This window comes from Hippocampus bargibanti, linkage group LG06 (genome assembly GCF_051943395.1).
Source record: "Hippocampus bargibanti isolate YZ-2025 linkage group LG06, ASM5194339v1, whole genome shotgun sequence".
NCBI lineage: Eukaryota > Metazoa > Chordata > Actinopteri > Syngnathiformes > Syngnathidae > Hippocampus > Hippocampus bargibanti.
In genome coordinates, this window is record NC_142739.1 from 4,757,082 (window position 1) to 4,783,002 (window position 25,921).

The 25,921-nt window shown below is 43.8% G+C and overlaps 1 protein-coding gene and 1 long non-coding RNA gene across 3 annotated transcripts; one reads left to right on the plus strand and one right to left on the minus strand.

Moving 5' to 3' along the window:
• Positions 1 to 3: 3 nt before the first annotated feature.
• On the minus strand, positions 4 to 24,466 carry galr1a (galanin receptor 1a). 2 transcript variants are annotated; one of them, XM_088998135.1, is made up of 3 exons: positions 23,554 to 24,466; positions 23,400 to 23,465; positions 4 to 356 (listed from the first exon to the last, which is right to left on the minus strand). In XM_088998135.1, the coding sequence occupies exons 1-3, from the start codon at positions 24,211 to 24,213 to the stop codon at positions 99 to 101; spliced, it is 984 nt and encodes a 327-aa protein (XP_088854261.1). In that variant the 5' UTR covers positions 24,214 to 24,466; the 3' UTR covers positions 4 to 98. The 2 variants fall into 2 exon arrangements, with proteins under 2 accessions (XP_088854261.1, XP_088854260.1); XM_088998134.1 differs by lacking the exon at positions 4 to 356 and adding an exon at positions 7,663 to 13,183.
• LOC148896227 (uncharacterized) lies at positions 4,906 to 6,051 on the plus strand. The gene is made up of 3 exons (XR_016115434.1): positions 4,906 to 5,027; positions 5,746 to 5,846; positions 5,929 to 6,051. It is a non-coding gene; the product is annotated as an uncharacterized LOC148896227 (long non-coding RNA).
• Positions 24,467 to 25,921: the final 1,455 nt, after the last annotated feature.

Below are 25,921 nucleotides of genomic sequence, written 5' to 3' on the forward strand. Positions count from 1 at the left end.
AATGAGTGATCATTGAATCTTACTCCACTGGTGTATAATGTGGCAGCCAGATAGTCCAGTGGTTTGCACTTCAACTTCACAGTGCAGAGTTATCGGGTTCAAATCCAGCTCTGACCTCCTTGTGTGGGGTTTGCATGTTCTCGCCGGGCCCGCATCGGTTTTCTCCAAGTCCTTCGGTTTCCTCCCACATTCCAAAAACATGAATGGCAGGCTGTTTTGATGCTCCAAATTGTACCAAGGTTTGAGTATGAGCGTTGATGGTTGTTCGTCTGTGTCTTCCCTGTGATTGGCTCTCTCCCGACCACTGCCGGAAAGATGACAGGCACGCGCTGCGACCCTTGTGAGGATAAGCGGATCTAAAAAATAATTAGGTAAATATTTAGTACTCTATCTTTGTTCAGCAGCCATCAATATATTTTAACTCATTGACTGCTAGACGATGTACAAGAATGTATTGTAATATCATGAGAGGCTAGCTCTCATCGGGACAGGACAAGAAGTGCAATGGACGACAGGTTTGGATACAAACAAAAGATTTTAATCAAGGGTTCCAGGAGGAATTCACAAGCAACAAAGGTTTGAATAGTGTCTCTTCCAATACTTATCAAAATAAAGTCTCTTCTGATACTTAAATCCAAATAAAGTGTCTTCTGATACTTAAATCCAAGAGTCTCTAGGCCTCACCCCTCTTGACGTCCTCCTCATGTAGCCTAGCCACCTTAGCTAGGTTCAAATCCAGTGTCCAGTCGTGTGGTCCCAACTGGCAATGAGTTCCACGCAGCAATCAACTTCTTCACAGAGCACAGCAATCGAGCTTGTCTTTCCCCAAGCTCCACACTCAGAAGCTCTCTGCCTTAAGAGCCTTGCTTGCCAATCAAGCCCTGATCAGCTGCAGGTGTGTGGTTTTAATTGCTGCCTTCCACCAGATGGGGCCAAGACTCTCTGGGTGGAGCCATCTTAGGGGGATGTATTTGCCCTCCAGGACACAGCCTCTCGTGATATCACAGTATCCAGTCCAGTGCCAGGGTTGTTTGTCAGTTTCACTAAATTTGCAGGACCCACAGAATATTGGGTTTTAGGACTACATAAACATTCAATGCAGCGTAGGACTTTCGACTCTCTTCTTTCATCCGAAATAAGTTATTTCCTAAAATATATCGGCCTAAAGTTATATGAGCTTGAAATTAAGGTGGCTGTCCAAAATACAATGAAATGCATACATGTAACTGGTGCCAAAATGTCATTGGTCGCCATGACAACAAAAGTATACATTTATTTGGGCTCAGGCGCGCAGGTGCTTCCTACCCCAACGGCAAGCTATCGGCTTTGGCGCACTCGCGTCGCTGTTCCTGTAGGCTGTCTCCTCATTGTTGTTGGGTGGTGCTGGGTGATGATGGTGAGCAGAGTGAAGAGGAGGGGGCTCAGCACACACCCCTGGCGGGCCCCTGTGTTCAGCATGATGGTGCTGGAAGTGTTCTTTCCAACTCTGACTGCCTGTGGTCTCCCCGTCAGGAAGTCCAGAAGCCAGTTGCACAGGGAGGTGTTGATCCCCAGTTTGCTCAGTTTGTCGCTGAGCTGTTGGGGGATGATGGTGTTGAATGCTGCATTATTCTGACGTAGGAGTCTCTGGTCTCCAGGTGGGTCAGCGATGTGTGGGGAGCAGTGGAGATGGCATCATCGGTCGAGCGGTTGGGCCGATATGCAAACTGGAAAGGGTCGTGGTTGGGGGGGAGGGCAGCCTTGATGTGGTTCATAACTCGCCGCTCGAAGCACTTCATTGGGACGGGAGTGAGCGCGACTGGGCGGTAGCCGTCGCGGCAGGTGGGGGACGACTTTTTTGGGACCGGGATGATGGTGGCGGCTTTGAGGCACGTGGGCACAACAGCCTGGCTCAGAGAGGTGTTGAAGATGTCCGTAAAGACATCTGTGAGGTCCTCAGCGCAGTCTCTCAGGACACGGCCAGGAATGCCGTGGGGACCCGGGGCTTTGCGTGCGTTGGTCCCTCTGAGGGATCACCCCATGCTGTCCTGGAACAGTGTCAGCACCTGGTCGCCGTGAGGTGGTGGGGTCTTCTGTGCTGTAGTACGTTTGTCTGCCTTGAAGCGGGCAAAGAAGTCATTCAGCTGGTTCAGCAGAGTGTGTGGAGTTCTCGCAGGTCTGTGGAAAGGGCTTGCAGTCTGTGATGGTCTGTATCCAGCGCCACAGGTTCCTGATGTCTTTTCTGTCTCTGAAGTGGTTGGCGATCCTCTTGGAGTGCTGTCTCTTGGCCATCCTGATGCCGCATGACAGGTTGGCCCTGGCTGTCCTCAGGCCCACCTCATCACCAGCTTTGTAAGCAGCATTCCGAGCCCTACGGAGCCTGTGGACTTCTGGTTGGCCCGGATGGTGACAGATCTGGTGACGGTCACGTCATCCATGCACTTCCTCATGTAGGAGGTAACAGAGTCTGTGTACTATTGGAGGCCATTGGTGTTGTCGTAGGTGGCCGCTTGTCTGAACATGTTCCAGTCGGTGTTGGAGAATCATTCTTTGAGTGCCTCTGACGACCCGTCAGGCTACACCCTTATTTGCTTCTTGACTGGTTTGACGACTTTGACAAGTGGCCTGTATGCGGGCATTAACATGATAGTGGAGTGGTCCGAAGCTCCTAGGTTCGGGAGGGGGTAGGCTTTGTAGGCTCCTTTATGTGAAGTGAAAACATTGTCCAGAATGTTGTTACCCCTAGTCGGAAAGTTAATGTGTCCATGGAGTTGTGGAAACACGCTTTTCGGGTTGGCATGGTTGAAATCGCCAGCCAGGATAAGGAAAGCATCTAGGTGGGCTGTTTGTTACTCGCTGATGTGCTGGTAGAGTTCTCCAGCTCTATCTCTCCAGCAAACCCGACGCCTCTCTTCCACCTTCTTCTCTTTCTCTTTGGTTGGTGGTTATTAGAAAGGAACTCCATACAAAAAAAAGACTGTTTTAAACTCCAAAGTCTCAAGAGGTATTTGAAAAGTAGACTCAAAACATGGGTATGACATCAATTGATGAACTCAAGAAAAGAGATCCGAATTTCTTTTTTTTTTTCTTCAGTCCTTGACAGCACACATTTTTTTCACTCCCATATAAATAACCTGATCTGCGTACTTCCACCTACGCAATATCAATCGTCTTCGCCCGTCTCTCACCCCTCACACCACTACTATCCTTGTTCACAGTCTTTTCACCTCCCGAATTGACTATTGCAATTCATTTGTCCTTGGTGTCCCTCAGAAACCTATCCACAAACTTCAACTGGTCCAGAATTCTTCATCCCAGGTCATCACCAGAACTTCATCCTTTCACCACATCACCCCCATCCTCCAAGTGCTCCACTGGCTCCCGGTAAAATATAGAATCAACTTTAAAATTCTTCTTTATACACTTAAAGCAGGGGTCGGGAACCTTTTTGACTAAGAGAGCCATGAAAGTAAAATATTTAAAAATGTTTTTCAGCGAGAGCCACACGCACGCGTGCGCGCACATACAAACGCTCGCGTGCGCGCCCACACACACGCGCACGCGCGGCCACTTTTCAACAAAATATCAGAATGTATTATTTAAAATAACTTTGTGATAGTACTCACCATTAACATGGATGGTTTTCCGTTCCTCGTGTTTGGTAAAAATCCAGGAAAACGATCGGAATGAAATTCAATTTGCCGGTCCAGAGGCGAAGTTACTGCTAGCTAGCCTGCACACGGCTCATAAGCTTCCACACTTGCTATCTGCAATCTACTTCTCGCAGAAGTATGTCGATGCTAACGTTAACATGGGGCTTGTTAAAATGTCACTGACATTCGACTGTTTCATCGATGGTATTGTTTCATTGCCAATTAGAATCAGAACATTTTCTCTCCTCTAATGCTCCGGTGCATTCAGGCTGAAGTGCACAAGTTGGGCTCATTTAAAGGGGCGTTTACCTGTTTCAACATGACGGCCACTATCATCCAATCAACATGGCGCTTTTGGCCATTCTAAGTCAGTGTCATCCAATCAAAATTGTGCTTTCCGCCAACTGCAGCCACAACGGGAAATGAACGACGAAAAAAACGACAATATGTATTATAATATGTAATATTTATCGGCGAGCCATATGCAATCATCAAAAGAGCCATATATGGCTCGCGAGCCATAGGTTCCCGACCCCTGACTTAAAGCTATCCATAACCTTGCCCCCAAACCTATCTGACCTTATTCAAATTTCTATTCCCTCTCATTTCCTCAGATCATTTTCCTCCCTCCACCTCTGTGTGCCCCCTGCCCTTCTCAGCACGATTGGGGACAGAGCTTTCAGCCGCTCTTCCCCTAAACTCTGGAACTCACTTCCTCCCAACATTTGTAACGTTGATTGTCTTCCAACCTTCAAATCCCATCTCAAAAACAACCTACTTAAAATCATATTTTCTGTGTAGCTTTATTTCTTGTTTCTATTTATAATGGTATTATATTTATTATTGTATCTGTTTTTTTCTATGCTTGTCTGTGACTGTAAAGTGTCCTTAAGAGCTTTGAAACGCACTTGAAAGTAAAATGAAATCTCAATTATTATTATTATTATTATTATTATTATTATTATTATTATTATTATTATTATTATTATTATTATTATTATTATTATTATTATTATTATTATCAATAAATGTTTGGAAGACGAACATTTTGCCTTCCACACACTTTCTGGGAACCAATTAAGTTCGTAAACTGAGATATCACTGTATTAGAATTTATTTGGGCTTGTTGTTTTGTAAAATTGTTTAATTTTTCGATGTTAATCTTTGTGTTTATGTTTTTCTTAGAATTCAAAATAAAGCTATGAGGACGATCATTGCTTTATTTTGAATATTTTGTCATTATCACTTCTGGTTCCGTGTTACGTGTTTTGATGTGCGCAGGGGAACTCCTCGCTCGAGAGAGACAAAATTTATAGAAATTGCAAGAGAAATCATCAGAGAAAGGGAACGATAAAGTCTACGTCATTAAAATTTGCGGTTTACAAGGTGCACACGGTACGTTATAAACGTGTTTATTTACTGTATGTCTTGTAAAACATATTCTCATCATGTCGGTTGCTGTTTTAAATGTATTTTAGTTTTCACGGTGTTCCACAATAAATGTTTTTGGATATCATTACGAGGCGTCATCCTTTACAATCTCTTTTCGTCAATGGATGCTACAGCTTCGTGTTAGCTGTCAATATTTAGCTTGTTGCAGATGTGCACATTTAACCATGACGTCCATGGCATAAAGGACACTTTGATCCTCACCTCTTTCATATAGAACTGCTTTATACAACAAAGAGGTTGCAAATAGCGCTTCAGATTGAATGACTGTCTGTGTATTTCACATTATTTGTTAGTTATTTTTTTTGTTATTGTTTCAACTTAAAGATGGTGTCGCGAACGTGGCTGCCTTTACAGCAGGTCCTATATTATGTTTTTTTTCTACTTCTTCCTTTCCTTTTGATAGAGAATAGACAGTATATAAGTTATCATATTTAAAGCTTCGTGTATAGACGGCACACAATGGAAGCACTGAAAATTTGGGGACAATCCGGGGTGAACAGACAGCCTGTTAAACTGTCATCTTCATGTAGGAGATCTGGCCTTGGACTAATTCAGGACTTGCTAAACTGCTTCACAGGAAGAGGTTAATTATCCAGGTTCCGAAATATTGGCTCATGGAAAGGACAACCAATTAAAATGTCAATGTTCTGTTGTTTTATAGTTGTTGGTGCTTGGGACGTCCAGGGGAGTGGTATTCTTAAGCAGTATATTACATGAACAACAAAAACCAAATGTGAGCTCACTGCGTGCCAATCTTCAGAGGTAAAATTAATACAGTGATTATATTTTTAAAGAACAGACAAACCTCCATCCCTCCGTCTTTGAAGAACTTTCCTCTTTTTAGCCACCTCACCCGACGAGATAGGAGTGCCCACTTCCAGGTCCCTAGACACTGCTTCCTCTCAGGTTTGTTGGTGGAGTTAAGGAGATCTTCGAAGTACTCTGCCGACCGTCTCACAAGGTCCTGCGTCAAGGTCAGCAGCTGTCAGATGGTGGAGCAGAATTTCCGCTTCCGAGCGAGGGAAACCAAATTGTAGTGTTTTCATTCATCATAACAGTCGATGACTTATAACATCGTACATATATACCAAGTTCACAAAGCACAAAAGATGATGACATTGATTAATATTTTGATTGCAAATATCTCCTGGAGTTGTTGTCACAAATGTGTATGTTTTTGAGCCAAAACACAGCTGTTTAGTTGTGGAAATGTCAGCATCGGAATAGCTTTTGAAGTATATTTTCAGTTAACATTTGATGAGCCCTGTGTATTATGTTTCTAATTTGAAATAGTAAGGAATGTGCATTCAATGCATCACTTTTGAAATGGTCATAAAATATTGCCCTGCCTTCAAGGACAAGTGCATTCTTGCACTGATTGAGCATGGTGAGTGGAGCTCAGTGACTTCCACAAGATCGCTTGAAGCTTTTCTGCCAAAGTCAAATCAGTCACAAGCTGATTCGGCTGAATCGTAGTTTTGTTCTGATGAAAAAGTTCCCTTAGCATTGATTCACAGTAAATCTTGAATGAAAAAGACTAATTGGAAAACAGCCTTTGAATAGCTTTTGAAGAACATCGTAATGTTCTTCGATTTTCTTTCACAGCATCCAAAACTGTGCGTCCCTTCCCATTTTGTTGAAGAATTGTTTGATTCTGCATCATTCTTTTTTCTTCATAAATGTCCTAATTATCTGTCCCCTCTAGCTGAATGGCTACCAGATGTATTTTTCTTCATTCACTTCTTGAATGGTTGTTTCTTGTATCCCGTCATTGGGCTGCTATGAAATTCAACGGCGCCACTTTAGCTGTTTGTAAGACTGCAAACGCCTGAAAATATTGTATATGCCATGAATTTGAAAGCATTTGTTTGTGAAAATTGCATCTTGAACATACCTGACTATAAATGTAAAATCAGCTGTATTGTTGCCAAGCAAAAATGAAACATGGTTTATCACAGCAATCTGTGTAGACTGCAGTTAGTAGGCACCGTCACTGGAAGAAGGTTCGGTGAATGAGCATATGAAACTGGTGGGGTTCGGTGACTCCAACAAGATTAAGAACCACTGCCATGTCACCATGTAGTAAATGTTTAGTTGGAAACTCTACATTGAAAAAGGTGTTTTATGTGGATGAAACCTGAAATAGAGCAATTCTGAAGTCGCATTTAAGTGAAAGTAACTTTATGTGTATCGTCTTCTCTTTACTTTATTTCAAGGAAACATGATTATTTTTGCCGACTTAAAACCGCAATGTTCTCTGAAAGCTGCGAATCCAATTCGAATGAAAAGACCCCGAAATTTTGAAGGAAAAAAAAAAATTCAGATCTCTTTTCTTGAGTTCATCAATTGATGTCACACCCGTGTTTTGACTCTACTTTTCAAATACCTCTTGAGATTTTGGAGTTTAAAACAGTCTTTTTTTCGTATGGAGTTCCTCTCTAATAACCACCAACCATCTACGAATCACCATTGTCACATATATACACATTTTTTTTAATTCATTGATTTATTTTTTAGACAATTTTAGACAAAAGAACACTTTTTCTTTGAAAAATATTCGAGTCAAGGCCTTCATATTACGATGTCCATAAATGCCCTCCACTGCTGTGCGATCACCAAAACAAACTGTTGGTAGAACCCCAGTGATGTGAACCTTCTCTGTTATTTTCCTTCAAGCCATTGTGGGAACAAAGGAAGTCTAAATCATCTGTTGGTGCTTTCACTGGGAACTAAGAGAAAGCTCCTTTTATGGAAATGAAGTAAAATGGAATGAGCAAACAGAATTTCAATTCAAAGTAAACACATGGGAATTTCAAACAAGAAAACCACAGATTGAAACTGGAATAACAAAATACATATCTGTGGAAATGGCACATATTTGAATACATACTGTACACTGAATAAACACACAACAAATCACAACATCAGATTTTGACCACTACAGGGAAGAGTGTGTCCCTAACACAAACAGCAGCAAAAGACAAGAAATTGCGTGTTTGTGTGTGTGTGTGTGTGCGTGCGCGCGTATTTATTTTTTTAGGAATGAGGGGAGTAAAGCAATGTTGCTAATAAAGATTATACGAGCTGCCTATCTGTGTAAAAATCAAACTCCAAATTGCGCAACTTTATTTTGCATCCTAATATCAGCAGCATGCTTTTGTATGTGCACGGCTTTCTCAGAAAAAGCATTTTCCCCCCTCAATTTATTTTTGCAGGAAAACTGGCACGACACTTACATAAAATGTGACACGCTGACCTGAACTTTTCATGTCTTTCTACATCAGAATATAATATATAAAAACATATACAAGTCATTTTACAATCATGCTTCATGAGGAACAATAACAAAAAGGAAAGCATTATCTGCAGCTTTACAAGTCCAAGAGATTTGCTTGGTGGAGAAGACTTTTAGATAGATTACATAAACTATCCAATGGTCAACAGGAAATTTTAACCAGAGAGAGAGAGACAGAGGGAGAGAGAGAAAGATTTAGTGTCTAGTTTGGATATGTTTTTCACGGGACAGTATTATCTCATCTCATCTCATTTTCCGTACCGCTTATTCCTCATTAGGGTCGCGGGGGTTGCTGGAGCCTATCTCAGCTGTCTTCGGGCACGAGGCGGGGGACACCCTGAATTGGTTGCCAGCCAATCGCAGGGCACACAAAGACATACAACAGTCACTCTCACACTCACACCTAGGGACAATTTGGAGTAGTCAATCTGCATGTTTTTGGAGCGTGGGAGGAAACCGGAGGACCCGGAGAAAACCCACGCGGGTCCGGGGAGAACATGCAAACTCCACACAGGGAGGCCGGACCGGGACGCGAACCGGCGACCTCTGCACTGTGAAGCCGGTGTGCTAACCACTCGACTACCGGGCCGCCCAGGACAGTATTATACAGTAAAGTCTCGTTATATCGATATCCAAGGGAGTCCGAAAAAATATCGATATAACCGGGACTATCGATATATCCGATCCTGCGCCGAACTGCATTAAACAAAAGCCGCCAAAAGAGGGCAGCCAAGCGCCATATAAGAAACGGAGCTGTCCATTAGCTCCCTTTTTTTTGGGAGATGTTCCCCCAATGTTGCCTCAAAATGGCACATATAATTCTTTAATGATTGTAAACATGTATGCTTTAATCTTCAGAACTACAGTGTATTTGAAACATATTCATAACTGGATGTGTAACAAGAAAGCATATTATCCGAATCTGAAGCCATTGTTTGGATTCACAAGCAATGCAAGACGTCTTGGCGTGAAGTCATTTTTATTTGCATTTGAATAAAAAGTGACATCGGCTGTCCTTTAATACACAGTATGGAATGTTAATAATTTTCAAAATCATCGCGCTTCAGCAGACAAAACAAGAAACATTGTTGCAAAAAACGATTGCATTCATATACAGTACAGTGGGCATGTACATAACACAACAGGGAAACTGCAACGCTTACATCTTACTGTATTATGTATACAATTTAAAAAAGTAATCAATCTTCTTCTGCTTCCCATTTTTACCTTTTAACACAAACACTTCAATCTCGTCTGCTACACACGAGCTAGCGTCTGAAAATGAAAATGGCTATGCTACACGGGTGCTGGGCACGTAACCAAGTCACCTGACCAAGTCGACCAATGGCGCGACTGATGGCGTGACACATAACCAAGACACGTGACCAAGTTGACCAATGGCGCGACCGATGGCGTGTCACGTGACAAAGTCACACGGCCAAGTCGACCAATAGCGGGACCGATGGCGGCTCATGTGACCAAGTCGACCAATGGCGCGACGGATGGCGGCTCACGTAACAAGACACGTGACCAAGTTGACCAATGGCGCGACGGATATATCGATATAAACAACAAAAATGGCCGGCGGGGGATGAAAAGGAGCACCGTAATAACCGGATTATCGTCATAACCGGGTATCGTACTAAACGGTACTAATTATACATAAAAAGACTAGAAATGTGCAAGGGAAATGAAAATAGTATCGTAATAAGCGGTACTATCGATATAACCGATATCGATATAACGAGACTTTACTGTATTTAAATCAAAACCAGCATCAAGACGGTGGGGAGGGGACCAAGGACAGATTTTGAATCGGCACAAAAGAAAAATCTTCTTTGATTTTTTTTTTTAAACAATGTACAAATGCGTTGATGAGTGTTATGATCACTCATTAATATTTACAGTCAATATTATTTCATTGTCAGGTATTTTCTGCATAAACAATGGTGCAAAAAGCATGGGGAAAATGAGAATGAATTTTCTGCATGTGTTATGGGGAGGGAGGTGAATTAGACAATGCGAAACATATCTCCGTCAATCACAGCGACACACTCCAACCTCAAACACTGTTGTAGGAACTCACAAGACTTGAGCAGGAAATAGCAAACAAAGCAATAAAATACATCACATACAGTGCTTATGCTGTTTAGTTACAAAACTTTTTTCTGTTGCGACACACTCAACACTCCACATTTTTTTTTTTTTTTTTTTTTTTTAATAAAATGAACATTCATAAATTTTACTTTCGTCAAATGAGCAACCTCAAAAGCTCAATGCCAACACAGTACTGGACGTGGTTGTGTTAAAAGAGGTTGGATCCATTATTATTGAGCTTAAATTAGATATCTGACCCAATCAAGTTGACTACCGTACTTCCCTCTGTGTGTGAACTACATGATCAGGACAATTAACCCTTTAAGGGACAGCCGTCACTAGAGTGGACAGCATATCATGTTATCTGGTTACAGAGTACATGCAAGGGTATCATAAAACTGTGACCAGTCTTCAGAGTTGGTGTAAACGGTTGAACTTTAATCTCAACTTCAACCGTTGCAAACAATAGAACGATCAGCCCCAATATTTTGAATTCCGTGAGAATCGTGTCGTCGCCTAAGGCGCTCCTGACAAAAACCCTGTCCATAAAATACAAAATATTGCTGAAATCTTTCTAATATTTTGACTAATACTAAAGTGTGGTATCTCCCACATGCATCAAAACAATCCTTGATGTTCTTGTGAAACTTGGCTCCCTGCAAATCTTCTCAGCACATGCGTACAAGTTCAATGTGCGTCTGGTGGTGCTGTGTTCTTGGTCCACGAAATGAAAAAGACCACAGGTACAAGGTTGCAGTGATGATCTTTTCAAAAAAGATTCTCTGACATTTTTTATCTTTGTGAACCTCATCGCTGGGAATCTAGCATTTAACACAACACAATCTCCTCTGCTTCTCATTCGGCTTTTGTCGTCGCATTCAACTTCTTCTGCTTGTTACAGTAAGAGCACAACAGCATCAAAAATGAAATGACAAAAACGGCTCCATGAAACAAATCCTACTGTAACTTAAAATCCTCTATCCGGTGTCTTACAGGAAGTCACAAACATACTCATTTTTCCATAAGTGCCCTCAGGGAATAAAGTGGATGGACAATTTAGTGCAGAGGTCACCGATTTGCTCGCCCCTATGGAACACATGATCCACCCACGGGGCTTCTCTAAATACCCCTCACCAGTGAGGGTCATTGTTATTTATTTGGCAACGCTGTTGAAATGCAATTGCAGTGATTTTTGGCCATCAGGTGTTGAATATTGACATTTCTCCTTTGCTACATTGTCTAATCCATCCATGCCGCTTATTCCTCATTAGTGTGTTGGAGCCTATCCCAGCCGTCTTCGGGCACTAGGCGGGGGACACCCCGAATTGGTTGCCAGCCAATCGCAGGGCACATAGAGACAAACAACCATCCATCACAATCATACCTAGGGACAATTTGGAGTGTTCAATCTGCCTACCAGGAATTTTTTTGAATGTGGGAGGAAACCGGACGACCCGGAGAAAACCCACGCGGGCTCGGGCAGAACATGCAAACTCCACACATGGAGGCCGGAGTGGGACGCGAACCCGCCCCATTGTCTAATCATTGTTGATAATTATTCCAAGAACACTGATCATGTTCAGAACAGTGAAAGGTGAGATTTGTGTTCCAGGTGTTCATATTCACAAATGCGGTCCAAGTAGTGATCAACTCATATTGCTAGAAATGATGAGCTGTGTTGTGTATTTTTTGTTTTTGTTTTTTTTTTTATTTCAAAAGTGTGTATCAAACTGATGGCCTTTTGCATTCCTCAGTTAGAAGTAAGAAAGCCAGGTAGCCAAGATTCAAACCTTAAAATTGTGGCCACTGGCCTTCATGAGTTTTAATGCTAGCCAAAAATATTTTAGGCTAAGAAAAAAAAGTGGATATTTTTCCCTGGAAAATTCTGTTCCATGATCTAAAAATCTCAGGAGTGGGACTTTGACTTAGTGAAGGTGAGGAGCATGATCAAAATGGAGCGACAGGTGATGGCACATGCAAGTAAAAGTCTGTCGAAGATTCCCCATGAAGAAAATCCTCTTTTCTGAGTACTTTTGAACCAAAATCTGGCTGTGACCTAAATTTATCATAGTTCCGTTGCGTCACTACCCAGCACAGTTCTTCATAGAGGAAGAACATTCAAAATGCTTGCAAAACGAGCATCACATTTTTGGGATTTCAAGATTTCCCCAAGAGAAAGATTAGACAGAAGTGGAAAACATTTGACACGATTGCGTATTTTCTTTAAAACAATGTGTAAATAATTTAAATGCTATAGTACTGACGTGGTGCAGCTGCAGTTTCATCTACGGAACATGTGAAATTCGGACTATCCTTAAACTCAGTTTTAGACAAACAATTGCCATGAATTATATGTGCCGGTACACTTCTGTGAACAGCTTAGAAATCAAACATTCGTGCAGTTCGTTGAAGGCGGTGCGTCTGATTTGCTCCGGATCTCCTTAATCTCATTGAATAGCACATCCTCTGTGCCAATTTGGCATTTGAACACCTGCTTATAAGCCTTCCTGAAGTTTTCGGAGAGGAACGCATAGATGACTGGGTTGACGGACGAGTTGCTGTATGCCAGGCAGTGGGCGACAATCCTCAGCAAAAAGGAAGCCTGGTTCAGTGGGAAGGTTCCAAACTCTACCCACAGGTGAACCACGTGATGAGGGAGCCATGAAAGACAGAAGACCACCACCACAACCAGCACCGTCTGAGCTGTCTAGGAAGCCATCACATGAGGAGAAAAGAACACAGAATGGTGTTAGTGGATAACGTCCTCTGAATCACAAGTAGCAGTGAAGCTAAGAAAATTTGCTTGATGAATCGCGCTTGAAATTTACCGTTGTCCGTTATCTCTGGTGTCATCGAAATTGTGTTTTGTGCATTTCATTGCAAGAAACGGGACCGAAGGATCGCTTGCAAAATGAATCTGGTTCAATATATTCATATTTGACTGAGGCTCTTATTACAGACGACCTAAATAAGAGAAATATTCTTCCATAATTGGGACGCCCCGCTATGCAGGAAATGTTATTCAAAGTTCGTAAAGGTCATCTCAGGCTTAGTAAAATTCAAAGTGAATGTCAAAGGTGTACAAGAGAAGAGAAAGGTTACATGTGTGGCCTCGCAGGTGGCACCCAATTACCTCATCGATGAAAAGGTTTCTTCAGCCGTCATCTGTACTTCTTTGAAGGTGTCGGCCGTTTCGCTTGTTATCCAAGATGCTTCTTCAGCGAACTAAAGTCTTACTGGTAGTATCGGCCCTATATATATATAGCCCTACTGTCCAGACATGGCGGTGCCGGACACTGCTATGATAGGTCCCTGCTCTCAGGTTGGGGGGAGCAGAGGAGTACTCGCTGCGGCTCCACTGATTGTTCCTATTGTCCTGACCAACGACTGGCCTGATTGCCCCAGTTCCTCCGGTATCACCTCATCAGTATTACTAATCCTATGTTGTTAAAATCCCTGTATGGCCCACAAAGACAACACATTGTTCCAGTTAGATTTGCAGACGGTTCTGTACTACTGAAGGACAAACAGCTAATACTTGAGCGCTGGGCACAGCACTTTGACTCCCTGCTCAACTAAGTAAACCCTTCAGACCCATCTATCCTTGATTCCCTCCCAGAGCTTCCATCAGTTATCTCCCTTGATGAACCTCCTCAGTTCACAGAGGTCCTCTCTGCAATCCGGAGCCTTAAAAACAACAAACGCCCTGGCCCTGATGGACTTCCAGCTGAGGTTTTCAAGAGTGGCGGTTACATCCTGACACGGCAGCTATACCACCTCATCTGCAACATCTGGCAAAACGGGACACTTCCTCAAAAATGGAAAGACAGCAACATTGTCACTATTTATAAAAGGAAGGGGGATAAGTCAGTCTGTGGCAACAGCCGTGGAATCTCCCTGCTTTCTGTTGCTGGCAAGATTCTTGCCAAAGTAATGCGGTTCTGTCTTACATCGCACATTACCAATAACATCCTCCCAGAGACACAATGCGGTTTCAGAAAGGACAGAAGTACTCTGGACATGATCTTCGCTGCGCGCCAAGTTCAGGAGAACTGCAGGAACAAAACAAGGACCTCTATATCACCTTCATCGACCTTACCAAGGCATTTGACACAGTTAACTGTGACATTCTCTGGACCATACTGCAGAAATTTGTCGTCCCCTCCAAATTTCTCAGCACCCTTAAACAGTTCCACAGCGGCATGCAAGCAACTGTACTTGTTGGTGGCCAGCAATCTTCCCCTTTCCCTGTGGAAGTTGGGGTGAAGCAGGGCGGTGTACTGGCAACTGCTATATTCAACCTGTTCCTGATGGCAGCTTTGCTCCTCTTCCATAAGTCCATCCAGAAAGGTGGCGGCGTACAAATCCAATTTCGCCTGGATGGTAGCCTGATTAACATCAGACACCTACAGACCAAGACTCTGATCAGCGGCATCCACAAGTTACAGTATGCAGATGATTGTGCTCTGCTGGCCCACAGCCCAGATGCCATGCAGCATGCCCTTGATACCATGTCCTTCATCTACCAATCACTCGGTCTCGTGGTCAATGTAACGAAAATGGAGGTCATGGCAAAAGAGAGTTCTCCACCCCACGTGTTCACCCTCAGTGGCACACCCCTCAAGGTTGTCCAGCTGCTATATGGCGCAGAAGCCTGGACCATCTATCGACGCCATGTGAGACGCCTTGATGCATTCCACATCAGGTACCTCCAACGAATCCTTGGCATTACCTGGCAGGATCGTGTACCACACACTGACATCCTTCAACGCACTGCCTCCGCCAGTATCGAGGCTATAATAATAATAATAATAATAATAATAATAATAATAATAATAATAATAATAATAATAGATTTAATTTCAAGCGCCTTTCAAAACACCCAAGGACACTACAATAAAATCAATAAAACAAAGCACATCACCATAAAACCATAAGTAAAATGATAAATAATAAAATAGCAGATTGAACTAGACAGATGGGTTTTGAGGTGGGACTTGAAAATAGGGGGGAGTCAATATTACAGATGTTGGGTGGAAGTGAATTCCAGAGTTTGGAAGCAGAGCGGCTGAAAGCTCTGCATCCCATCGTGGTGAGACGGGCAGAGGGCACATAGAGGTGAAGGGAGGATGAGGATCTGAGGGACCAAGAGGGAATGGAGATTTGAAGCAGGTCAGAAAGATAGGGATGGGCAAGGTTATGGATGGCTTTGAATGTAAACAGAAATATTTTGAATTCGATTCGATGTTTAACAGGGAGCCAGTGGAGCTGCTGGAGGACAGGGGTAATGTGGTGAAAGGAGGGGGTGATGATCCGGGCTGAAGAATTTTGGACGAGTTGGAGTTTATGGAGAAATTTCTGATTGACACCGAAGAGAAGTGAGTTACAATAATCGATGTGGCAGGTGACGAGACTGTGGATAAGGATAGCAGCGGAGTGAGGGGTGAGCGAGAGACGGAGACGGTTAATATTACGGAGGTAGAAATAAGCAGACTGAGTTATGTTATTTATATGAGAGTGAAAAGGTAGTTAGCTATCGAGGATGACACCCAGGCTCTTGACCTGAAGGGAGGGGGACACGGTTTAACTGTCAATGGTGAGAGAGAAACTGTTAGTTTTGTGTAGGGTGGATTTGGTACCGACAAGGAGAAGTTTAGTTTTTTCACCGTTAAGCTTGAGAAAGTTATGGGAAAGCCAGGATTTAATTTCTGAGAGACAAAGTGAAAGGGATGAAGGTAGGACAAAGGCGCCGGGTTTGCTGGAGAGGTAGAGTTGGGTGTCATCCCCGAAGCAGTGAAAGTGAATTCCAAACTTATGGAAAATATTGCCAAGAGGAAGTAGGTAGATAATAAAGAGAAGGGGCCCCAGGACAGACCCTTGAGGCACACCAGAGGATCCTGAGGTGAACGAGTTGATTTGGATAAATTGTGAGTGATCAGAGAGATTGGAGTGAAACCAGCAAAGAGGGGAGTGCGTAATGCCTCGGGTGGAAAGTCTGTGGAGCAGGATAGGGTGGGAAATGGTGTCAAAAGCTGCGGTCGGGTCGAGAAGGATGAGGATGGAGAGTGAACCGGCATCGGCTGCCATGAAAAGATCATTTGTGATTTTTATGAGAGCCGATTCAGTACTGTGGCGAGGGCGGAAACTAGACTGGAATTGTTATTGTGAGTGAGGTGAGAGTGAAGCTGGGACGCAACTGTTTTTTCAATGATTTTAGCGATGAATGGAAGGTGGGAAATAGGACGTAAATTATTGACATTTTTGGATCTGAGCCGGGTTTTTTCAGGATTGGAGTAACAGCTGCGGTTAGGAATGAGGAGTGAATAATGGTTGAAATAAATGGGAGAAGAGAGGGTAGGCAGGACTTGATAAGGATAGTAGGGAGGGGGTCGAGTTGACAGGAGGAATTCTTGGATTTGGTGATAATGTCTGAGATTATAGAGGGATGAGGGAGTTCAAAAGCGGAAAGTAGTTGGGAAGGAGTAGAAAGGCTGGGAGGGGGGGACAGAGGACCCGAGGTGATGATGGATTTTGTTGATCTTTTCGCTAAAAAACATAAGCAGAGCGTTGCATGTATCAGAGAAATAAAAGTGTGAGGGAAGAGATATAGGAGATTGTATGATTTTGTGATAGAGGGAAAAGAGGACCCGTGTGTTTCCAGGATTAGAGTCAATGAGTCCAGAGTAATATTGCGATTTTGCGCGTGAGATTGAGTCCTTGTAATGGGTGAGGTGAGCTGTGTACATGACCTTGTGAGTGGTGAGATCGGTCTTCCTGTAAAGTCTTTCCAGTTGCCGAGTTTTTGTCTTGATGGAGCGGTGATGGGTGTTGAACCAGCGGGCGGACCGAGTAAATTGGACAGACCGGGACTTTACAGGAGCAAGGGCGTTGAGGGTGTTCGTGAGGTCCGCGTTGTACCGGGAAATAAGTTCATCAGGGGATGAGTTGTAGTCCGGCGTCAGGGAGGCAATCATCTCGGCGAGGGTGGCAGCGTTGATGTCCTTGATGTTGCGATATGTGATGATGTGGGGTGGTTTGGGGAGAGAGAGGGTGATGGAAACGTTGAATGAAACCAGGAAATGGTCTGTTATAGGAAGTGCATTTGCTGTGCAATTCGTTGGGGTAAGGCCAGACATGCAAATGAGGTCCAGGGTGTGGCCTTTTATGTGGGTGGGAAAGTCCGAGAATTGATGCAGGCCAAAGCTGTCAAGTAAGGAGGTGAAGTCTTTGGTGAGGGGAAGAGTGGAATTGTCCATGTGAATGTTGAAGTCCCCGAGAATAATTACATTTGTTGACAGGGTGGAGAGGTGTGTAAGGACATCAGAGAATTATTTTAGAAAGTCACAATGTGGTTTGGGTGCAGGGGATACAGTGGCTATGATAGTGGGATAGGGTCCGGAAATTTTACATGCAAGGCATTCGAATGATAGGGTTTCCGGGAGTGGAACTTGGACTTTCCAGTTCTTGCGGTAAATTATCGCGAGACCACCGCCGCGGCCTGAGAGGTGGGGCTTAGAAATGTAAACAAAGCCTGGCGGAGTTGTGTCGTTGAGCTCGGAGAAGTCTCCCGCCGTTTGCCAGGTCTCATTAATACAGAAAAAGTCAAGCTTACGGTCACTTAGGATGTCCTGGATAAGACACCCCTTTCCCGTAAGCGAGCGGACGATGAGGAGGCCGAAGTTGACGCTGGTGGCGTCCCCACTACGAGGCGCATTAGCCGACCTAGCCAGGCCGGCTAACATACAGTGATCGACGGAGCGGCAGCTCGTTCTGTGCAGCTGGCGGACGGATGACCACAGGGAGGTGATATCCTTGGAGCCATCGAGGTGAAAGCCTCGACGTAATCCTCGGTGGATATACCTACCGAAAGGGCGACGAGCGATTTCCGGGAACCGGAGAATCGCCAGTGACACGCTCGTCCATTGGGAGCGGAACTTCAGCAGCTCCGCCGCCGAGTACTGTTGACGTCGAACAGGTCGACGGAGAAGCGACATGATATCCACCAGCAACACCCAGAGAGAGGCAGCGGCCAGGTTAGCCCTCAACAGCGGGAACAGGTGGGTGGATGATAACATGGCTTCGTCTGTGATCCGGATAAGCGACCGGAATCAGGAGATGAATCGATAGCAAATGTTCGTCTGGTGACTGTCTGGTATTTGCAGAGGTTCGGGAACCATAAAAAGCTAAAAATAGGTTAAAAAGAGGCTAAAAGAAGCTAAAAACATTTCACGGGCAAGCAGCGGCAGCCAAAGCGCGGCAGGCAAAGTGCGCCAGCCAAAGCGCGCCAGCGTACGCTCGACCCAGTGGGTTGGACATGTCATCCGGATGCCTAGCTGCCGCTTGCCTCGACAGGTGCTTTATGAACAACTCTTGTCAGCGAATAGGAATCCTGCGGCTGGCGGAGTGATCAATGGATGTGGCGGAGTGATCTTCGGATCTGGCGGAATGATCTTCGGCGGAGGCACACGACCGAACAGCGCTCCAGCCGGCGCACCTTTCCACACCCCCTCTCATTGAATGCACACGTCGATCGCCTCCGATGAGCTTTTTGCAGATAATTTTACTATTATGGGACAGAAAAAAACCACCACAGGCTCGTGTTCAGCCGAACAACGAGGTGTGCGTTTGTCTGATTTAGCGGCCCAGTACGGTTGTGCTAAGTCAACCATTGCTACCATCCTCCACAACAGAAAAGCCATCAAAAGTGCATCTGTTGCACAAGGTGTTTCCGTGCTGTCAAAGCAACGGTCTCGGGCAATCGAAGAAGTTGAAAAACTTCTGTTAATTTGGATTAACGAAAAGCAGCTATCCGGCGACAGCGTGAGGAAAGCAATTATATGCGAGAAAGCACGACTGGATGCATGATGTTTTCGCTCCTTCAGTGAGGAAATATCTCGAGGAGAAAGGACTCCCTGTCAAGTGTCTTCTTCTCCTTGACAATGCCCCAGCGCATCCACCAAATTTGGAGGAGGAACTTCAGGGTGATCTTAATTTAATTAAGGTAAAATTCCTCCCTCCCAACACAACCCCTCTCCTGCAGCCCATGGATCAGCAAGTGATTGCAAGCTTTAAGAAGCTTCACACAAAGGCTTTATTTACCAGTTGCTTTCAAGTGACAAATGACACCGAACTATCCCTGAGGGATTATTGGAAAGACCATTTCAACGTGTTTCATTGTGTTCAGTTGGTACAAAAGGCTTGGCATGATGTTACCCTCCGATCATTGAAAGCAGCTTGGAAGAATTTGTGGCCCGCATGCATCCTTGGGAGGGATTTTGAAGGATTCGATCCTCATGACACTGCTGTTTTGGATGAAATTGTTTCAATTGGACAGAACATGGGACTCAAAGTGGATGCAGATGATATCGAGAAGCTTGTTGCTTACCATAATGAGGTCCTCAACACGGAGGATTTGATTACCCTTCAAGAGGACAAGCAGCAGCAAGCCATCCAGGAGTTGTCATCTGAGGAGGAGATTGCTGCAGCATCAAGTGAGCGCATTAAGGAAATGTTGGCAAAGTGGAATGAATTGCAGGCTTTTATCGAACAGTTCCATTTCCAAACAGCAATTCCCTCTGACCTCCGACCTCCAACACCATTCCATCAAGCCATCAATGACCATCACAAAGGTAAATAAAACGACTTTATTTTATAGTACAGTTTATTTCTTTAATTACAGTCCTTATGGAATGTCCCTCTCTTTCCAAACAGCAATTCCCTCTGAACTCCGACCTCCAACGCCATTCCATCAAGCCATCAATGACCACCACAAATGTAAATAAAGTGACTTTATTATATAGTGCAGTGTATTTATTTCATTACAATACAATAGCACATTTATTATACATAGAATAAGGTAAATTGTGTGTATTTTTAAGATTTATTTAGTTGAAAATTATATTTTATGGAAACCTGGGAATGGATTATTGTCATTTCAATGGTTTCCTATTATGGAGCCGGAGAGAGTTTTGGCCTCACCTGGTGGAAGGCAGCAATACAAACACCACACCAGCTTGATTGGCAGGCAAGGCTTTTAAGGCGGAGAGCCTCTGAGTGTGGGCCCCGGGGGAGACAAGCTCTGTTGCTGTGCTCTGTGGAGAAACTAATTGCCGCATGAAACTCATTGCCAGTTGGGACCACACGACAGGACACTGGATTCGGACCTTGCTAAAGGTGGCTAGGCTACATGAGGAGGACGTCAAGAGGGGTGAGGCCTAGAAACTCATGGAAGAGAACTCCGTCTTCAGTTTCACCTCAGAAGAGACTTTAGTATGATTTAAATATTGGAAGAGACACTATTCTTGCCTTTGTTCCTTGTGAATTCCCCCCTGAAACCCTTTATTAAAACCTTTGTATTCAAACCTGTCGCCCATTGCGCTCCTTGTCCTGTCCCGCATATATATATATATATATATATATATATATATATATATATATATATATATATATATATATATATATATATATATATATATATATATATATATATATATATATATATATACACACACACACACACACTCGGGGTAAGTGAATCTCACTGTCGTCAAATGAGTGGTTGCTAGCTTTTAGGTGCATATATATGTCGTGCACATTGAGGCCCACTAGCATTATCCCTGTGATGTTCATAAAGTATTTTTTTTTGCATTTGTTTAGTCGCGCCAAACTATTGGTCTTTACAATCTTCATTTTTACAATGTATCAAATAAACTACATTACTTTGTGCGGTCTATCTTTCGGATGCAGTCATTTTTGTTGTGTTTATCGGTTTGAAATAAGTAGAAATTTTGTGTTGCCAAAGGACCCTTTGTAGTTTTTCAGAAACCCCTGCAATGTATGGTACTATCCTTTTCTGTTCCCCCCAACCTTAGAGCAGGGACATATCAAAACAGAGGTCTGGCACAGCCACATCTGGACAGTACGGATATATACAGTGTATGTGCCGGTCCCAAGCCCGGATAAATACAAAGGGTTGTGTCAGAAAGGGCATCTGACGTAAAAGCTTGGCCAAAACAAACATGCGAATCAAACCTCTGAAGATGGAGGACACTGATTCGCTGTAGCGACCCCTTGAAGGGAAAAGCCGAAGGGAAAAGAAGAAGAAGATAGAGTATAATATTAATAATACATTTCATTTATAAGCGCCTTTCAAAACTGTCATGGACACAATACAGTATAGTTTGCAGACGAAGCCTCTTGGATGAGAAGCAAAACGTCCGACACCTTCAAAGAAGTACAGATGAATGCGGAAGAAACCTTTTTGTCGATGGACCACTCCTGTACGAGCTTACACAGATAAACAGTGGGAGCTGCCTTGTTCTATGCAGCTGTTACTCCTAAGTCAACAAACCCATATTTAAAACAGATATCTGCAATGTAATGATGAGAGCAGGCTAACGTAATTAAAATAGTAAAAGTAAGTCATCGTCTTCAAAGGGCATTTTTTGCTTTTGACCATAAAATTGTGACAGATGAAAATCCTATCGACTGTTGCTGATATATACAATATGTATACCATATTGTCTTAAAAATACCTCACAGTTCACAACTTGAAGTGGAATTTTAGTGTATACAAATGTATTATTTCTTATGGCGATTGTGACTACAACCACGCAGACAATCAGGAGGTTGTTGATACCTGGATTCCAGATATGTAAACGGGGGGCACCAGTTCGCCCCAAAAGACCACATTCCTAGCCTGGGCCTGTTCAACATTTACTCACCAGTGGTAGGACATTGTGATTTTCGACAACTGCTCCCTCCACAAGTCAGATGAAAATATCACCACTTGCAGAGATTTATTGAATAAAAATATTGCATGTGGTTGAATGTGTTTATTTTTGAATCTGTTTTTTTTTTCTCACGCCTGACGTCTTTATCTCAAAGGAGTTATCAAGTTGTGCTGCTGAAAAGACCAACGGACACATGTACACAACTACGGACAAACACTTGGGGGAGGATGGCGCCCCCATCCCTCCCCGAGCTCTGTGCATGTAGAGTGCATTCACGGGCATGCATGCGCCCACACACATACACACGCACACAAACACACTCTGCACTCATGCACACACATACACGCACAAGCACACATGCAAACACACATGCAAACACACATTCATGCACACACACACACACAAACACACACGTGCACAAAAACAAGCACACAATCACAAACACATCTACACAAGCACACACGAACACAAACACATACACACGCCACAATCACACATGCACAAGCACATAATAACACAAAAACAGATTTACACAAGCACACACGAACACAAACACTCACAGCACCCAATCACAGCCACAAAAACACACAATCCCCCACACACAAACACGTACACAAGCAAACGCAGTCACATACGCACGAATACACTCACAGACGCGCAAACACACGCGCGCGCACACGTACACGCAGGCACACACACAAACACGCAGCCACAATTATGACCGCACTCGCGTGTTCTCAATGTGTTCCCCTGCTGCCGAACTCTCGACTCCCATGTCGAGAACAACATGGCCCCTTTTGCGACTTTTTTTTTCTATTTGAACACATCAAAAAGACATTGGAGTAGCACTGCTTTTTATTCTTGTGATGGTCGTCTGTGCATATGCGCGTGTGCTTGTGAGAGTGAGCACCACGCTCAGTTCATTTCCCTAAAATTATTCTTAAATGTGTGTGTGTGTGTGTGGGGGGGGGGGGGCGAAAACAGTTCAATTGTCTAAAGTACGACCCATAAAAATGACCAAGTGTAGGAATAAGGAAATATCACATGATTCGAATTGAAAATGACTCCCATTGTTCAACCAAATCGTTTCATGGCGCTTTACTTGACTGTGCAATCTTATTCAAAAAAAAAAAGCTCCGTTTTAACTCTGTGTTCAACAGTAAAATATTCCAAATGCCTCACTCAACATACCTTTTTCTTTGACGCCTCAGACTTTTTGGACATATTCCTCAGTTTTTTGTGCAAATGCTTTAAAACCTGTAAGGAACGAGAAAAAGACGAGATCAGCTCATTGTTGGGTAAAGCTCCTCATGAGCAAATGTCCAACATCCACGAGTTGACTTACCTTTGAATAGCAAAAAGAGATGAGCAGCAGTGGCAGAATGTAGCCAAAAACAAAAGTGCAAACCACATAGATTTTTTTCCGGTTTTGGTCTGGCCACACTTCCCAACAAAAAGTGACATTTTCTCCCGCGTGGATGATGTTCTGGTAATACATGATGGGCGCTGCCATGCAAAGGGAAAGAATCCAAATGACCACGACGCCGACGAAGGCGTGTTTGGCCACTCTGATGCTGGACGACTTTATGGAGTGCACGATGGCCACGTATCTGTCCACGGACATCGCCGAGAGGGTGAAGATGCTGACCAGCATGGAAACCGTGAAGAAATAGTGGATAAATTTACAAATGAAGGCGCCCAAGACCCAGCTTTGCATCATGTAAATGGTCGCCTGGAAAGGGACGCAAAATACCAGGTAGGACAGGTCTGCAATGCTCAGGTTGAGGATGAAAATGTTTGTGGTGCTGCGTGGTTTTCCCGGTTTGCTTCTGGCTAGGACGGTGATCACCAAGGAGTTCCCCAGCACACCGAGCACAAAGATAAGGGCAAAAACCACCAGAGTGATAAGATTATCCGTGCCAATCCCGAATAAAAGTTGCTCTTCCTCTGTTCGGTTCGGGTTCCACGGCTCTTCCTCGGGCCACTGCGACTCGTTCACATTCATGGTTTACTTGTCAACTTGGAATGTTGCCAAAGGAATCGACCTGAGCTCGTTGTGCACCTCTGCTTCTTTGCGCCTCGTATTTTGTTCGGATAGATGCCAGCCGTCCAAATGCGTCACCGGAGCTCCCGCGAGAATATTCACTTTCAGAAATACCACAATGGAAACATTCAGGATGTCTTTGGAGCATTAATCAGCCATCCGACTGTGAGTCTGAGAGGGCACACCTGATGCGTGCGTAACCAAAGCGCGTAGCCAAGCTGTGGATGTTTTATTCTGCTCCGGCACTTTGCCCGCCTTCGCTATATATCAGGGGGGTGGTATCACGTGGGTGGTTTAAGCATACACGTCAGCAATTAGCAGTTTTCATGCATTTGGGAACTCCCCCCTCCACAAATAATGGTGACCTTGACATGTTCGTGTAAGATAATGTCATCGATTCAAAATGGTACTTTCTCCTTTTAGTTCTGTCAGTGAAGAAATAGGAATTGTCACTTGAATGGATCACTGTACTGCACAAAGGTCCATCCATGCATGTTCACCAGGAGATGATTTCAATTATCACAAACATTAATTTCGGAAGCACTGTGGTCAAAACGTGCACAATGTCAGCCATCATAAAGTCACATTCAAAAGTCTTCCTTTAGAATGCCAACATTTGTCTCGACTCGAACGAGATGAATAATGTTTCAAATCACAAATAGCAGAACCCAACAAGGGCTACGTCAGAAAAAAACATGTATTTACAAACAAACAAAAACAATCCGACGCAGTAGAAACAGGAAGTTATGGTCAAAACAAGGGTGGCCCGGTGATAGAGTGGTTACCATGCTGGCACATCGCAAAGGTCGCGAGTTTGAGTCCCACTGCGACCTCCCTATGAATAGTTTTCATGCTCTCCTTGGGCCCACGTGAGTTTTCTCCAGGTTCTACGGTTTCTTCCCACATTCCAAAAACATGCTTAGCAGGCTGATTGAACACTCAAAATTGTCCCTAAGTGTGAGAGTGAATGGTTGTTTGTCTCTGTGTGCCCTGCGATTGGGATGGCAACCAGTTCAGGGTGTCCCCGGCCCAGTGCCGGAAGACGGCTGGGATAGGCTACAGCAACCCCCACGACGCCAATGAGGATAAAGCAGTCTGGAAAATTGATAAATGGTTGTTCAAAACAAGGAGCAGACTCAAATACAATGCGATAACCATAAGCGCTTGCATAAAAGGCCAGTAGGTTAATAAAGCCAAGAATACAAAAAAATCAAATTCTTCAAATCATGTATGCAAGAAACAACCAACTGAAAACGAAATCCATATTTAAAAAAATCAGATCGAGTAGAACAAGAGCAACTATGACGAGAACGAGAGATCGAGAGAATAGACACACTAGAAAAACAGTAGCAAAGCATACAATTCTACAGGGTGTGATAATGAACAGATTGGCAGCAGGTGTGCAACCAGCAAGAATGCTCAGCTCGCCACCTGCTGCAGACATGATAACAATGGTGAGAGCAAAGAACCTGAAATTATTTGTGTCTGCCATATTTTGTGTGCAAATTATGTGGAACAATTTCATGTTGCTTGCTGAAATCATTCATTTGGGTTCAGTCATAACACCTCTACAAAGGAAACCAGAGTTGCGATTCGGCTGGCAGCAAAAATGAGTTTGTGCTATTATAAGGGTAACAGGGTGTTGGAATCTTCATTGCGTCTTGAACTG